General features: G+C 45.8%; 1 protein-coding gene across 7 annotated transcripts in view; it reads right to left on the bottom strand.

Annotated features, from left to right (window-relative positions):
- GRIP2 (glutamate receptor interacting protein 2) overlaps positions 1-15,962 on the bottom strand; it is a 256,936-nt gene that overhangs the window by 39,192 nt on the left and 201,782 nt on the right. For all 7 annotated transcript variants that reach the window (XM_033071229.1, XM_033071227.1, XM_033071233.2 and 4 more), the window contains exons 3-10: positions 15,691-15,826; positions 14,776-14,921; positions 11,922-12,008; positions 11,605-11,680; positions 10,826-10,971; positions 4,902-5,049; positions 3,754-3,923; positions 2-127 (exon numbers count right to left, since the gene is read on the bottom strand). In XM_033071229.1, the coding sequence (XP_032927120.1) occupies positions 2-127; positions 3,754-3,923; positions 4,902-5,049; positions 10,826-10,971; positions 11,605-11,680; positions 11,922-12,008; positions 14,776-14,921; positions 15,691-15,826 (1,035 nt within the window). The remainder of the gene's footprint in view (position 1; positions 128-3,753; positions 3,924-4,901; positions 5,050-10,825; positions 10,972-11,604; positions 11,681-11,921; positions 12,009-14,775; positions 14,922-15,690; positions 15,827-15,962) is intronic.

Below are 15,962 nucleotides of genomic sequence, written 5' to 3'. Positions count from 1 at the left end.
CATTTGCAGTAATCCTGTCCAGATGTCTGGTTCCAAGTGGGTGTCTTGCAGTGTCCAGGGTGGTGGGTGTGACAGTAGTTGACACAGGGGTCCCAGCAGTGATGGTGGTCACTCTTCTGCACCTTGACTGATGGCATTCAGGGGAGCAGAAATCACCACAAGCAGGAAGGAGAAAGGAGAGAAAGAAAAGGTAAGAACCATAACGCAGCAGATTGTCGAAAAGAGCTTTATACTGACTCTGAACAACTCAGGACCCAACCACAGCATATCAAGCATCAGCAGCAAAAACACAACCCCACACAACCTCATGACACTTGATGCAAAGTGGCAGAAATTCTCTCCTTCCCCACAAAAACTCCACATCCTGTGCCAGTAGCCTGACTCAGCCACGCTGGCAGTGCACACAAGTCATTACCATCTGCAGTCTGCTGTGTGATGTGCAGAAGCTCCATCCAACCAGGAGTGCCCTGCAGAGGCCATCAGCACCAGGGAAGGCTCCTGGGGTTGTTTCCCACCTTGCTGCCACAGCTGCCCTCCCTGTGACAAGGCTCAACGCCTTGCCCTCATGCTGGGAGCACTTTGCTTGGCTTCAGCACTTGGCTGTTTAGTGGCTGCTCTTGCACAGGAATGCACACATGGATGAAAGACAGGAGCAGCAGAGAGCCACCTCCAGCTCACCACCACACAAGGGGGTTCTGCACTGCTGCTTAAAGCCAATTAAGGAGGCCACCAGCATAGAAAATATGCCAATGCTGTGGCAAACAGCAAATGAAAGCATAGCACCAACATGGCAGAGCCTGTTCAAGGGCACACCACTGCTTAACTTCAACCCTAACCCCAGTACATGCTGGCAGAATCTACTGCAGTGTGACATCCATCGTCTGGAAACCCCCTGTCCAGGAACTGCAGCTTTGCCACACCAAATCACACAGCCACAAGTCTCTTCTGAAGTGCCTCACGCAGTCCCCAGATCTCTTGTCTGTTCTCCTTTTGCCTGCTCCTTTTGCCTCTGGGCAGCACAGGGTCAGTTTGGTTTTCCTTGCCCAACACCAGGAATTCTGTCCCAAATCTCTGCACCGTGCTGCCTGGACCTCTTTTCCTTCAAAAGGAATTCCTGGCTAACAAGCAAGATTTCAAGCTTTTTTATTCAGCTAAGCCTCCCACAGCCACACCTTATCCCAGGGCTCCTCATCTCCCAGCCACTTGCACTGACATTCCAGCACCTTCCCAGGATGACATTTCCTCCTGCCTCTGGGTCCTCTGAGCAGGCAGAAATGCCACCAGCACTGGCACTACCAGAACCTTTTGAGAGTGCAAACCTGGGAGAGGGACTTACTTTGTTTACTGAGTCCACCCAGAGATCTCCTCTAAAGGTCATATGTTACTGCCTTGAACAGCAGAAATCTATTTTGTGTGTGTGCATCACAGGCATTAAATCATTTAGGTCAGATTTTCCAGACAATATAGTGATTATATTTAGTCTTAGCTAAACATGTAGTGAGTTTAGCATTTATTCAAGTTTTTTAAAGTACACTTGCAGCTCTGGGGCTTCTTATATTGTGTATTTTCAAATGCAAATTTTGTGCCAGGCAGCTTTTAAAAACAACAATCAAATTAGCTATATCTCGACAAAAAGAAAAGTTCTTAATAAACATAAACACTTTGAACATGAGGGACAGAGCTTATGGGCATATATACAAAATAATTTAATCCACTTATAACAACTAAAACTCTCCCATTTGTCTATTAATTTTTAGCTTACACTGACAACAGAAAAAATGTGCCTTTGAAACTCAGCTGTCAGCAAACTGGGGGAGAGGAGGACAATTCTGTGAAAAAATCCTTCCAATAGCCTTCCCCAATCTTTCCCATATCATCCTTGCCTGAGGAAAGCCATCCATCCCAGAACTGCTCCAAGGCACCAGTGATCCTGTGAGCAGGGCATAATCCTCCCACAAACTCCCAAGTGCCCCCAGAACCACAGAGAAACCCAACTCAGTTGGACAAATCCCATGCTTCAGCATTAGGCCATAGTTCTGCATGGCCACTGATCCAGCTTCAGATCCCTCTCCACCTCCTCCAACCAGATGCTGATTGCACAAGAAGCCACTTTAAAAAAAGTGTTAGGACAAACACCATGCAGTCCCAGACTGAAAGGACCCAGCAATGCAAGTGCTGAACAAGGATGGATCTGCATCACATCCTCTCCACAGCTTCTGTCCCTGGGCTCCACTCTCTTACCAACCACAAGAGTTTGTTTCTGCAGGGTCCGTGTTCCCTCATTCTCCCTGTTTGCTGAACTCAGAAATATCAGCCTGTGGAGTTGGCACAGCACCCTTCCCTACGATCCTTCATGTGTTAAAGAGTTTAATCAAAAGTGGGAACAAACATTACATCCCTGAGTTTTCATTCTCATGTGTTGTAATTATTGTCCCAAGTTTGTGTTCTGTATTTCTGCCACAGCAAACTGATCTGTGTATGAGGGTTTGGGTAAACAGGCTCTGATCACATCAAGCTGTCCTTCCACAGAGCCTCCTTGTCCTGAGCAGCTGCTCAATGCACATATTCTCAAGAAGATTAGGAGCAGGGCACTAATGGAAGGAGGAGAATACTTCATTTTAACAGCCACTGAAAAAGGATTATAGCTTTCCATTTTTTCTTGGGCACAAAGGTCAGTCATCCATTCACTTTGTTAAACTGCTTCAATTCTGAACAAATTGGACTGGACATGTAAGGGATTTATTTCTAGACATGGAGATGTTTTTATGTTTTAGGTTTCACTGTATCAGTTTAAGGAAGGCCATAAGATACTGTCCTCCTGTCCCCAAACCACCCTAGAAGAGAATGGAAAGAGCAGCTGTGCCCTGGGGTACTCTGCATCAATATTTTTAAAATGATGGTCCCTGAGAGACTAGTGATTGAAAATGATGGAAAAAAAGGACTGGTGCTGAACAGTCACACCCGAAACACCTGAATTACAAGACTGCCAGTACAGAGTGTAACAAAACTGCAGGCAAGAGCTGCAACAAATATACTAATACTGAGGCCATGGTCACAATAAAATTTATAGGAGAGCCTGAGATAGTTTCCTATGTGGAGGGAGGAACTAAAAGTGGGCAACAAGAATGTTCATGAGGGTGAATTCCTAATGACATTTTACAGACATTTTGGGCTTGATCGTACTGGAGCCAGAATTTACTGCCTTGGTAGTTCTTTTGTATGGGTGGTGGAAACCACAGCTACAGATAGATTGACTCTACCCCTGGCTGCCCAGACACAGCTGCCTCTCAAGCAGGCTGGTCTGAAAGATGAACACTTACATTCCAGCTTTGGAAGTCCATCAGGACCCTGTCCAGCTACTGACCACATTCTTTACAGAGCCTTACCAGCCATCAGCAAATAAAAACTGAGCTTGGAAATGTATTTGCCAGCAGCAAGGTTGTTTTCCTCCCTCTCAATTAAAGTCTCTTATCTGAGGCACTAAGGAAGTGGCTTGCACAGCATTCAGCACTGCAAAACCTGGGATTCCCATCTCCAGCTTCCCTATTCAAGCACAGATGTTCAGATGTTGCCTCTTTTTCCTTTTCACATCCTTGAAGAACATCATCTAATCACATACATTTCATTAAGGCACCCATTTTTCCTCTACAGATGTCTCTCTTTGCAATCTGTTGCCAGCACTCCAAAGAACCCCTTGCAGGGACCCAAACTGAGTTTTGAGGGTGACCAGCAGTGTAGGCACAGAAGACAAACCTGTTTCTGGAGGCTTCAAAGGCAGCCTGCTTTGGTGAACAGGTAATATCTCCAGCTTGACATTTTCAGAAGTGGCAGCTAAAAGCTGAGTTGCCTCTAATAAGGAGCAGTGCTCTGTGCTTGTGCCATCAATGGAGAGAATGTGGTCACCAACGTGCAATGCACCACATCTGCAAAGGAAACAGCAGGAGAGGTCATTACACACACAGCCAAAATCCACGTCCTCACAGTAAGGAGAACACACACAAAATTCAACTGCAAGTTAGTGTTCAAATTCTTGCTAATTTCTTCTCCTATATAATGTTTTTTCGTTCCAGTTTGAATCTCAGCTCTGGCCCCTGGAGCACTTCCTGCCCCTCCTTTTCCACTGACCCTGGTGTCTCCCGGTTGTTTCCCTCACATGGTCTCACCTTCTCTACTCTAGTTGGAATTAACACTGTGCACAACACTTTCTTTTGGCTTTCTTCTTAAATATGTTATCTCAGAGGTGTTACCAACCTCTCTAATTGGCCCAGTTTTGGTCAGCAGCATGTCCATCTTCAGAGCCATCAGGGACCGGCTTTGCCAGACATAGTGGAAGCTTCCAGCAGCTCCTCACAGAAGCCACCTCTGTTGCTCCCCCCAATACCAAAAAACAGGCCATGCAAAACCAACACAATCATGTTTGAGTCAGTGCTGTTGGTGGCTTGGTAGGAAATCTTTTAAGTTTGTAAGAGTGCCCCCTCATAGCCAGTCTGGTTGGCTAAGGGCTTGCCAGCAGTGTAGTTAAGTCCTGGGAGCCAGGAGTTCAGCTCAGCAACACAACTGAGCACAGACAGTGCTGCACAGCCCTCTGTGCATCCCCACGTAAAGAGTTTCCGGCCTTGTCCGTCAGGAAAAGGCTCCAGCCAGAAGTTTCCACAATAGGCTTTAGCCACTTCACAGCTCCAGGGCAGTCAGACCTGAGGTTTTTAAAGCTCAGCTTTCTCATGCACTGAGTTACCTGCATTCCTGGTGAGGAGTGTCCACTGCTGGTGGGTCAGAGATTTACAGAACAAACAGTGCAAGAACATGTGGACATGAGAAGATTGGGTTATAACTAACAAGGGGACAAAACAGCAGCAGAGAAAGGAGAAGCAGAGCTAGGAGCAGCCTGTTCAGATCTGTACCTGTCCACCACGCTGGCTGGCTTGATCTTGTCGATGACAATGACCTGCTTGTTCCGGTGCATGGCTGTGGTCAGTGTGATTCCCAGAGTAGACCCTGGAGTCTTTGCTATTTCAACTAGTAAAGGACCAGAAGCATTTGCTACAGTATCTGCAAAACAAGAGAGCACCTGAAGACACTTCTCAATGCAGCCTTTTCCATCTCTAAATGCGGGGTTGGCCCACAGTGCTGACTTGCCATGTGAAGCAGCAAACCTTGGACATCTATGTCCATGTCACATGGTGACTTAACAAAGAAGAACACTCAAGAAGCAAAATTGCCTCTGCACAAAATCTACATGATAATGAAGAACATTACAACAAATCACTCGTGGAAAGAACTCTCTCTTTACTTTGGATTAAATAGCAATATTGAGGAAAAGATTGCTCAAAGGCTCTGCAACAGTCAAATCAACAAAAAAGGAAAATCATAAGGACATCTCTGTTGTAGGTTTTCCCCCAAACAAACCAAAAAGAAAAGGCACAAGGATACAGGATCTCACTTTCTGAACTACTCAGAAGTCTCGTGGCTGATGACAAGCCAGTCAACTCCTCTGTGCTTCAGCACCAGCTTCAAAATTCCACCTCAGCTGCTTGTTTGAGCTCCTCCAGTGTGACAGTGGGAGCAGACACAGCACTGCCAACCCCCTGCTCACAACAGCCTCCTCTCCCATCAGACAATACAGGGGCAACTCAGCTTAATAGATGCTGTAAGTGAGACTATGAAACTCCTACGAAATTGCACCTGTTACTGTAAGCCTGCACCAAACCTATCCATCTCTTCTGAGGAAGGGGGAGGACAAAGCAAGCCTGTGTTTCTGGCTGATTAGACAGAATGTTACAGCTGTTACATTCATTTGCTTCCAGGTTACCTAAAGTCATCACAAAGAGGTGGGATTCACTAATATGTTACCACCATCAGACATTCAATAACTGGCACCCCCATGTGTAGGTGACAGCCCCCACGAAAGCACTCATGAAGACTCAGCCATCCACTTTGAAGGAAAGGCCAGCAGAGCCCTCTAATGCCTCCTCAGCCCTTAATTATTCATAGTAAGGCTTTTCCCTTCCAAAGATATGCTCCACTAAAAATGCTGATGCTACTTGGCTCCAAACCTGATGCATGGTTCATTCTTGCTCTCTGATAAATGGGAGCATTAATGCAGATCTGGGAAGCTAAGCTGCAGCAAGGTCTTTTCTGAGATTTGTTGAAGAAGCTGAGTCTCTGGAGACAGAAATTTACCTTGGAAATTCCCCTTGGGGATCAGCCAAGGGATGTTCAGGCTCTGGTCTACTCACAGTGCCATTTTTCACAGGGGAGAAACAGGAAAAATGAGCCACGTTAAAGGTTATGCAGGCTTCACATAAAACTCTGTTTATTCTCTGATGAAAAAGACCACTGGGGAGATCAGCAGGCTCTGGTAAAAAGCACAGTCCCAGTTTAATCAAAAGATACACAAAGTACCCAGCTAAAGCCTGCAGAAGGTGCACTTAAGCATTTGTCAGCAAAGGAACACCAAGAGACTGAGGATCTCTTCCAACAGCAAACACCAGGTATATGCCAGTCTTGCAGCCTGTATAAGTCCAGCACACATCATCTGAAGAGGGACATGGATTTCTATCCCTCTGGCTCTTCAGCTGGAAGAAGATAGGGAAAGATAAAAAAGAGCTTTCTGGACCATCACACGTTTCTTTGCAAGGAAAATGCCTACTCCTCTCCAGTTTACCCAGCATCCAAGCTTCTCAGCTTTGCCAGGTGCTTCCCAGGAACGTCTCAGCATGATGGTGAGAAGAAAAAGCCTCAGGATCAGGGTTAGTAAGATTGTAGGAAACCACAGTCCCACCTCGAGCCCATGGCCACCCCTCCTGCCACATACAGCATTGCACACCTCGCTGTCGCTTTTTATTCTCATCTCCATCACAGACAAGAATTGCTCCAAATCCATTTTATAGAGGCATTTATGGAGAAAATACCAGCCAAGCCTCTATTAATTATTCTAGGAGAAGATTTGCCTCAAATCAAAGGTCAGGAATTGGCAATCCAGCAATATTTGTGAGGTGTGATTAACATGGAGCTATTACACCCCAGCTAATTTTGAAAGGGATGGAGCAAGCCATGCAATCACTTTACTGCAAGGAGTCAATTTGCATTGTTGCACTGGCACCAGGAGATGTTTCTGCACCATCATGCACAGCTACAACCTCCCAGGGGCACACAAAGGGCTGTGAAACACCTGCTCACACTTGCAGGGTACACAGAAATATTGTGATGGATACAAGGGAAACAGAGCCTGCTCCGGGTTCTCGTTCACCCCAGTGAAAGTTGATCACCCCACCACTCAAAACATGGGGGTGGCAGGTGTTTGTTTTCTAGATCTTTCTCTCAGCAGCTTCTTTTTAAGAAAGTCCTGCTGGGGATTTTCATTCTTGCACTAGGTTTCTGAGCCTCACTTGGCTTTGCTCACCTCTCTGAGGAGGAATGGCTCTTGTAACCAGCCTGGAAAGTGCAATTGCTTGGGGAATAAGCCAAGTGTAATGGTAGGGATGAATTTTTTCTACTGTAATGCACTTTAGGAGAGAGGAGAGAATAGAAAATGAGAAGAGAAGGGGAAAAGGAAAGGGAAAATGAGAAGAAGGGAAAGGGGAGAGGAGAAAGGGGAGAGGGGAAAGGGGAGAGGGGAAAGGTGAAAGGGGAAGGAAAGGGACCTCCCTTGCAAATGCAAACAAAATAAACCAAAAACTCCTAGAAGAACCAAACTGGGGAGCTGCCCCCTTCCTGACAAAGCCCAGCAGCTCTTGTCCCCTGCAGCTTTACAGGCACAGGGATTTGACTCCCTGGGCCCCTTTTCAGGCTCTAGCCCCTGCCACTGTTCAGCAGACACTGTCAAGTCACCCATTTGTGGGACACTACCAGCCCTCCACTCCATCAACAGGAGAGCTCCACAGGCTTAAAAAATTTCAGCCTAAAACTGAATGGGTGAAGGGGGAACCAGGGGAAAGGAGAGGAGGAAAAGGACCCAGCAAACCTCTTTGCTCATCCATCATCTCTGACAGACCTTCCCCCCTTCATGAGGCAACCCCAAAGGCTTGCAGCTCAGATCCTTGGTACCTGGCACACACTGATTATTTACAAAGTAGCTATTCAAATACCATTTTCTGGCAGGTCAGTTTATTTGTGGTGGTTTTTTTCACACTCTCCTCCCTTTTTAAAAAGCCCCATAAGATAAAGTGCAGCTATGGGAAAGCATCTGTTCATTGCAAAGATCATCTGGCATCAGCAAAGGGCAGAGATTTTCCCAAGGTCCCAGGAGGGTCCATGCCCAGTTGGCATCCCTTTTAAATGGAAATAACAGATTATTTTAATTCTTTCAGTGGCCTTGAGAAATCTCAGCCAACCTGACAAAAAGCCTGCTATGGTCCCATCCTACACCCTGGTGGAATCCCAACAGGTGGGGGATGCTCGGTGGCAGCTGCCACATCCCTCACACCAAGAGCAGGGCTGGCCCCATGCAGATCATCCCCAGTGCACAATTTTGGCTGGAAAATCACAGAGACAGCTGGGGAATGCCATGATTCAACGCTCCCCCGCAGCAACCCTGGTGTCTCACAACGACAGATGCAGAAAAACAACTTTCCCTCCTCAAGGGTCAGCCCACACCAGCCCAGCACATACAGCTGCAGCAGAGAGTGAGCACCATGTAAAAACCTCAATTTTCATGAGGATGAAGAGGACAGACAAGCACCACTTCATTGTGGTGTCCCCAGCCCCTTCACCAGGTTTTCAAAATGGGAATTAAGAGTCCTCCTTTCAGGTGAAAATATCACCAGACCACTTTCAGAACCAGCTCTTCCCTTCCCTCATCATTTTCCAGGGGCTGTAATAGTTGTGAACAGGGGATGATGTACTCATCTCCAATGATCAGCAATTATTAGCTGCTGCCTGGCAAAACTGTCTGCAGAGATTGTTGTAAGCTACATGTTCTGTATCATCTTGCCTTAAAAGAAAGCAGAACAAATATATTCCTTCAGGGTTGCAGAGAGCACTCTCTAGGTAGAAATTATCTAAGAAAGGAGCAGATTTTACATTTTTGTGAAATATCTAGTTCTGGTCCACAAATTAGCAACACAAGATGGAGAGTCACTGCATAAAACCCTGCTGTCCCTTCATTTTCACTCAATCCTCACAGTTTTAGGTGAAAGATTCACCTAAGTAAGAGAGTTTCTTCTCTTAATCAAGAAACACCAAAACACCAAATCATTTTAATGGTTATTCACCTTCAAGTCAGGGTTCAAAACAAGCAGCTTTCTGCAACATAGACTCCATGGACTGCAAAAACAATAAGCCCCCTAAAAGGCCTATTTCCTATGCACAATTAATTGTTTGCTGGTGTTCAGACTTGATAGCTCCATGCAAAATCCCTCCTTACCTTGCCCCCCTCCCTAAAGTAGTCTGCAAGGAGAAGAATGCCCAGTTCCCAAAAAAAATCACAGAAAGGAAGGAAATAGGTTTTGGGTAGTTTCTGTTTCCTCTTTATCATGAGCAGCAGCCAGTTTCCAAAGAGAAGCTGTTCCTGTGGTGTGGCAGGAGCCAGGCAGTGTGCAGGCAACAGCTGAGGCATCAGCTTTTCCTCCAGCTCTTCCATGGAGAACTTGTCTGTGTGGCACACATTGCCAGCCCTGGCAGCCACCCCACCAGGGCAGAGCCCCTGTGTCCCTGCTTGTGGAGCTTCTACCAAAAGGAAGGGGAAAGCTTGAGGTGAGGAGACTCGAGAGGAAGCAGAAAGCCCTCAGGGCTATCACAAGGAGCTCCCTTATCCTGGTGCACTTTGCATGGCTGAGTGCTGGTGTTCTCAGCTCTCTTTCCTCAGAGGTCATGCAGCATCAAACTCTCTCAGCTTCAGATTCTTTTTATTTTCCTCCACACTGACAAACCAGAAAAGAACCTGATATCACAGACTCCTATTCCTCACTGAATCCTAGGTTCAGGCATGTTGGACTGGTTTGTGAGATTTGTGGAAAAGACTCCAACCTAGTCCAGCTCATGGCTCCAGGGAGGCAGAAACCCCTCTGGAGATGTATATGAAACATCATAATCTACTACACAGTTCAACAAGCTTCCAGAACCAGCACAGCTTCCAATTCTGTGGTAACCTTAAACTCATTAACAACGCTCCCTGCAGTAACAGCTGTGTGTCACAAAGCCAGCTCAAAATGACTTTACAGCAGCTAATAATAAACCCTTTCCCAGGGCTTGAAACTTAAAACAAATGAAAAATTGAAAAAGTTTGAAAAACAAAAAAAAAAACCCACAACAACTACTACCAACCCACCAAACCCTCAAACCATGTAAAATGCTTTTTAGAAATACTCATCCTCTACCCTCCAGTAAATTCTGTCTTATTTGGGGTCAAGCATTTGATCACCCCTCATTTATTTCAGAAGCAGATCTGAAGTAACATTTCTAAGAAAAAGAATAGTTCCAGAATTAAGCAGGGTCAAAAATCAGAACCAAAGCCACAGCAAGTCTCTGTCTGCATGCAGCTCACTCCTCTGCACACATTTAATAGTGCTATTTGCAGTGTTGGCAGAGCACTCCAGCCCCCTTTAGCTCTGACTTCTCCTGTGCCCTCTCTGCTACATCAGAAAATCCCCTTTTGCCCTCTCCTCTAAAGCCACTCATCATTCCTATCAAGACACATCACTGCATAAGGGCATTTCAAATGTATTTAACGAAGGCAGCTTTGAACTTTACCCCCTACATCCATGCTGGCAGCACATTGCTCAGCGATTTTTCCACTGAAACTGAGCATCTCAATTACTGTCTCCAGCCTCACATACTTTCCAGGCAGTCAGAGAAAAAAGTGCCATCACAACCACCTCGTCCTTACCCATGATGGTCACATCATACTCGATCTGGAAAAGTGCCTCCTGGCTGCACTGCCGCAGGATGTTGAGGGCGTCAGCGTGGGTCATGCTGTGCAGGGGAATCCCATCCACGCTCAGCAGCCTGTCCCCAATTTTCAAGGACCCTTCTCTGGAAGAAGCCAAAGGCAATTCTCTTCTTTATGTGTATATATTTATTTATATTTATATAAATAATCTATATATCTTTATACAAATATCTGTATTTATATAGATAGATTTGTTATATATCTATATGTAAATATATAAGCATGTATTATTTGTGTGAGCATATATTACCTGTGTGTGTACACTCGTGTGTGTGTGTATATTTATATATACACACATACTAAGAAGTTAATTACTCTCATCCTGTAGGATGGAAGAGCATTCCTTGGACAATAGTCTGGGTTATTTATAGTACCAGGCCCATCATATTAAATTATCAGCATGAGAGTAGATAGACTGGCTCCTGCTTTCCAACACAGCATCAGCAATTCAGCTGCACAGGGCTGATGAAGGGGCTGCCTCTGCAGGAGCAGTTTCTGCCTTTAACTACAACATCTGCACTGGGCCAGCCTGGGAGCACAGTGGCCACCTCCCCACCCGGCACAGTGCCACACCACTGCTGGCATTCCACACCACCAGCATGAGAGGCCTCAGGGGGCCACCAGAATGAGGACAGGAAGGGGACACATCCAGGAGAGCAGGCACAGCTGCTGGTCTGTGCTGGGAAGGCAGGTTGGAGGTGTGACACGAGCAGTACCTGTCTGCAGGGCCACCTGGCCTCACGTAGGTGAGCACCAGCGGCCTGGACTTGTGCCAGTCTTCATGGGCTCCCCCTGCAACCAAACCAGGAAAGCCGTAAGTCACCGGAGGTCTGAAAGTCTGAGTGAGAGCGCTGAGAAAGGGACATTTGTCACAGAACAGCTGACACAGCCTGCCAGCAAAATGACTGCCCTACATTAGGCAGCCAGCAGTCCTTAGAGGCAGCAGGGGATCCTCTCCAGGACATGCTTTGTCTGCTTTTACTGTTCCCACTTTCCACAACCGCTTCTGCTTTTCACTGGAGAAGCTACTAACCTCTCAGCACAAAGCCAAAGCTGTTGCCTTCCTTGTAGAGGGACACTTCAATGGTCTTGGGAATAATGCCAGCACTGCTTTCTGGCACTAAAAGGAAAAGAGAAAGACCCAGTTACCCCAGATAAACCTTTCCCAATCACAGTGCAAAATAGTATCAAAACTCATCCAAACAACACTGAAATTTAAGTCCAGCCCAAAACCCTTATTTTATTTTCCCAGCTTGGAAGCAAAAAGGGCCCAACCTGGACACATGAACCTTTATCAGACTCAACCAACAGGTTTTAGGATGATTTCACCAGCTCAGTGTTGTGCATCTCCCCTCAAATTTGTCTTGGTTTAATACCCTGACATTCAAGTAAAACCATCTCGTTTATCAACTGGCTTTAATGCATTCAGCTTTTCTCAAAAGCTTCTGCCACAGATAGAAACTTATTAAAATAAAACAGTAGCAGCATAAGGAATCAAGTCACCAGCTGACCTTAAAGAAAATGAAAATCCCAAATCCTTAATGCATAAAGTTGGTTTTTTTCCTTTACCTCTCATATTTTGGATTTTAAAAAAGATTAAGCGAATCCTTTAAACTGATCCTAGGGGCAATTCAGTATTTTTATGTTAAATACACAGCACTATTTGTACAAAATACAAAATGTACAGAGTAAAGAGAAAAAGAAAGAAATTGTTTCCATCTCTTGATGCCCCCTACCATTTAATGATTTATTGCACTACTGCAGTGAATATGGGACAGTTTCCCAGTGTTTGCCACCCAGAATTGCACGTGACATTTCAGCCTGGTCCACTCTGAAAATTCCTAATTTTCAAACCAAGTGCCATGAATGGCCAGCCATGAGGATAGTCAGGAAAAAAAGACCGAGACCTTGACTTGGAGATGAAGGGTGCCCCAGGCACACCCACACTGCCCTTTCCCTTGGCTCAGGAGGGGAGTTTTGAAGCAAATCTCCCCACTGCCCTCACTGACCACACTCGCCCTCACTGCCAAGTACCCTGAGGGCTTGCAACCTGCAGCCAAATTAGCCTTAGCCCAGGCCTTAAACTAACCCAAAAGACCCTGGGGACCAGCTACAGGGAGGCCAAATAAACCTCCAAACACTGTCCCCACTTTGCTCCTACTGCTGTGCACAGACAGCTAACGGGGACACAGCCTGGAAATATTCCAAGGGAGCGCTCAGGGCACGGGAAGGCTCCCAGCCAAGGGGTGATACTCAAACACCAAGAAAAGGGTATAAAGTATCCACAAATGAGTTCAGAAGCCATCCAATTTCTGTCCTAAGCACTGAAGTATGAAGTGCTGCAACAGCCTCTCATAAGATCAGTGGGAGCTGGGAAACCTAAGCCAGTGTCAACACAGGGTTTGGTTTACTTATGGAAGAGATGATATGACACAGTAGTCTGAAAACTTGGACTTGCAAGACCTCTTTCAAAGCAGGAAATTACAAAGTGGGGATAAAAAGTCAAAGCCACAAGCATGAGCTATTGAATTGCACTGTATTTCTGCTCTTTGCCCAGTAAAAGACAGAGAGAGGGGAGAGCATACACAGCAATAACAAACCCTCACAGCAGATAAAAGCCCACAATGAATTGGAATCAGGCAATAATTGACAACTCCCTGTATTTTGCAGTGCTTCTTTGTTTGGACCATTCATAAACAGCCCCAATAATCTCACTGGAGACAAGTCACTGTCTCAGTGTGCTCTTCCTGCTTATTTAAACTGGGGACATCTCTCATTGCTGCTATTGACTGAGCTGGCATCACTCCTTAGCTGGTAAGCAGAGTTTATCAGATTCCTGATAAGGAATATCACAGAGAATAAGGAATACCGTGGAGAAAGGTTATGAGTGGTCATCTCTAGGGAGCATGAGAACATGGAAGACTGAGCCACAGCAGGCTGTACCAGAGGTGTATGCAAAGCTCACTAACATTTACAGCAGAAGAGAGAGGAATGATGGATACAGATTCATCTATTCCAGATTAGATTTTACTCTTTTGGGCTTTACACAATCATTTCTATATTCAATACTTTTCATCTAAAGACAGCAGCTACAGCAAAGCTCTGAAGTGTAAAATATCTTCCTATCTGGGGCAAAATGTTAGATTTCCTTTGTTTTGTTTTTCCGGTCTTTTTTTTTTTAGTTGTTCTATTTTTTCTGCCCTATCATTGTCTGATTGATCTGGGTAAATGAATGAGTAATAACTGGGGAGATTGTATTCACAATGGGAACACTGTGATGAGAAACTGTATCAAGGAATTTGTTTTAAACAGAAACATCAATCATCAAAACAAATGGGGGCAAGAGCACAGAGTCTCCCACAACAGGGCACGAGTCCTGTTAGTTGGGCTTGCCCAACTGGGCTTCTGACAGGGCTCCTTAGCTGGAAAGCAGACTGATTCAGTCTCCTTTCTAAAAGCATGTAACACTTCAAAGAATCCTGAGGACTAACAGCACTTGCCTCATTTCAGAAAAGGGCATCTGGTAATACACGTTTAAGACTGAATTAAACCTCCTGTAGCCACACTCCAAAAGGGAAAAAGAGAAGTTGAAGCAGCATCAGGAGGCAGATTGGCCTGTGCTGTCGAGTCACTCCGAGGCAAGACAGATCTAATCAGCCATCCCCTGCCAGTGTGCATGAGCAGGCACCCACTGTGCTGGAAAAAGCGCTCTGCTCTGGCTGCACACAGCTCGGCAGCCTCCACCGCCCGCGCCAGCAGATGAAGGCAACGGCAAAACGCCCCTGGACACTGCCTGGGCCACAGCAGCTCTGCAGGAGAGAGTCCATCTGCACCCCAGGACAAATCCAGCCAAGAAGAGTGAGCAGTGCTGTCCAGGAGGCACCCACCGGCCGGAGGGAGCTCGTACTCCACTTCCAGCACCACCCTCTCGCCCACGTTCTTCAGCAGGCTGATGATCTCGTCGTGCCGCAGCTTGGTCAGGTTAATGCCGTTCACTGACTTGATGTAATCCCCCACGTTCAGCTGGTCACTCCTGCAAAGAAATAAAATAAAAACCACTGGTAGCACAAAGTCTCCAGCTGGCTGGTAACTGTAGGACTTTCTGAACAAGCCAGCAATGCTGGACTGATCTCTGCTGTCTGATTGTATGTGTCTGCTATCAGAGGGAAGTGCTAAAATTGAAGCCATCCATCTTTCCTGGTGGCAAGTGTTCAGATCTGTACATACAGCAACAATCGCAGTGTACGTGTTCACAACCTCTCTGCTGTTGCTCAGTTCCAATTCATGTAGAGCAATCAGTCAAAGAAATGCACACCAAGAGCTGTTTGAAAAAAAAAATCCAGCAGAGAAAGAGAAAACATCTTTCCTTTTGCCTGTTTTCTGCAAAATTGTTCAATTATTCTTTCCTTTTTCCTGCTTCTTGGAGCCTTTCTTTGCCCATTCCTTTTCTGAGCCAAAAATGTTACTTACACACTCAGTATTCAGAACAGGTACAATATTAAACCACTTAGCCTGATCAAGATGTATTTTAACATGCAGCTCTCCTGACAAGGCAGTCTAATTTCACAGAATCCAAAATATTCCTACACAAAATCTCAGAGCATAATTGCACAGAACATAGGAAATAACTCAAAATAGAAGATGTTCTATTTCCTGAACCAACAACTTTGCATTCTGGGGCACTTGAAAAAAGGGTCCTGGGTGCCAACTTTAATCATAACTCTATTCATTCAGTAGCTGGAACATGCAACTATTCCTCTCCATTCCTGCTGTGCTCTCTGCACCCCACTTCCATTTCTCACCTTGCAGCCAGTCCTCCTGGCCTCAGATTGGAGACTCTTGGCTTTCCATCTTTGTCTGTACCGCCTGAAATGGTTAAACCAAGGGTGCTTCCTTCTTTCTTAATCAGCTCCACGATTGTGACCCCTCTGAACTCCTCTGAAAGATTGGGAATAAAGAGAACAACTCAGTGGAAGGCACATTCCTCTCAATCACAAGGACACTCTTTTCCTACAGGTGGTGGGAAAGTACATCTGGGATGATTTGAACAACTAGCATGAAGAAAAAGCCTCTT

The sequence above is a fragment of the Catharus ustulatus genome, chromosome 13, assembly GCF_009819885.2.
Source record: "Catharus ustulatus isolate bCatUst1 chromosome 13, bCatUst1.pri.v2, whole genome shotgun sequence".
Classification (NCBI taxonomy): Eukaryota; Metazoa; Chordata; class Aves; order Passeriformes; family Turdidae; genus Catharus; species Catharus ustulatus.
The sequence above is the reverse complement of the archived record's forward strand: the minus strand, read 5'-3'. Positions and strand labels throughout refer to the sequence as shown.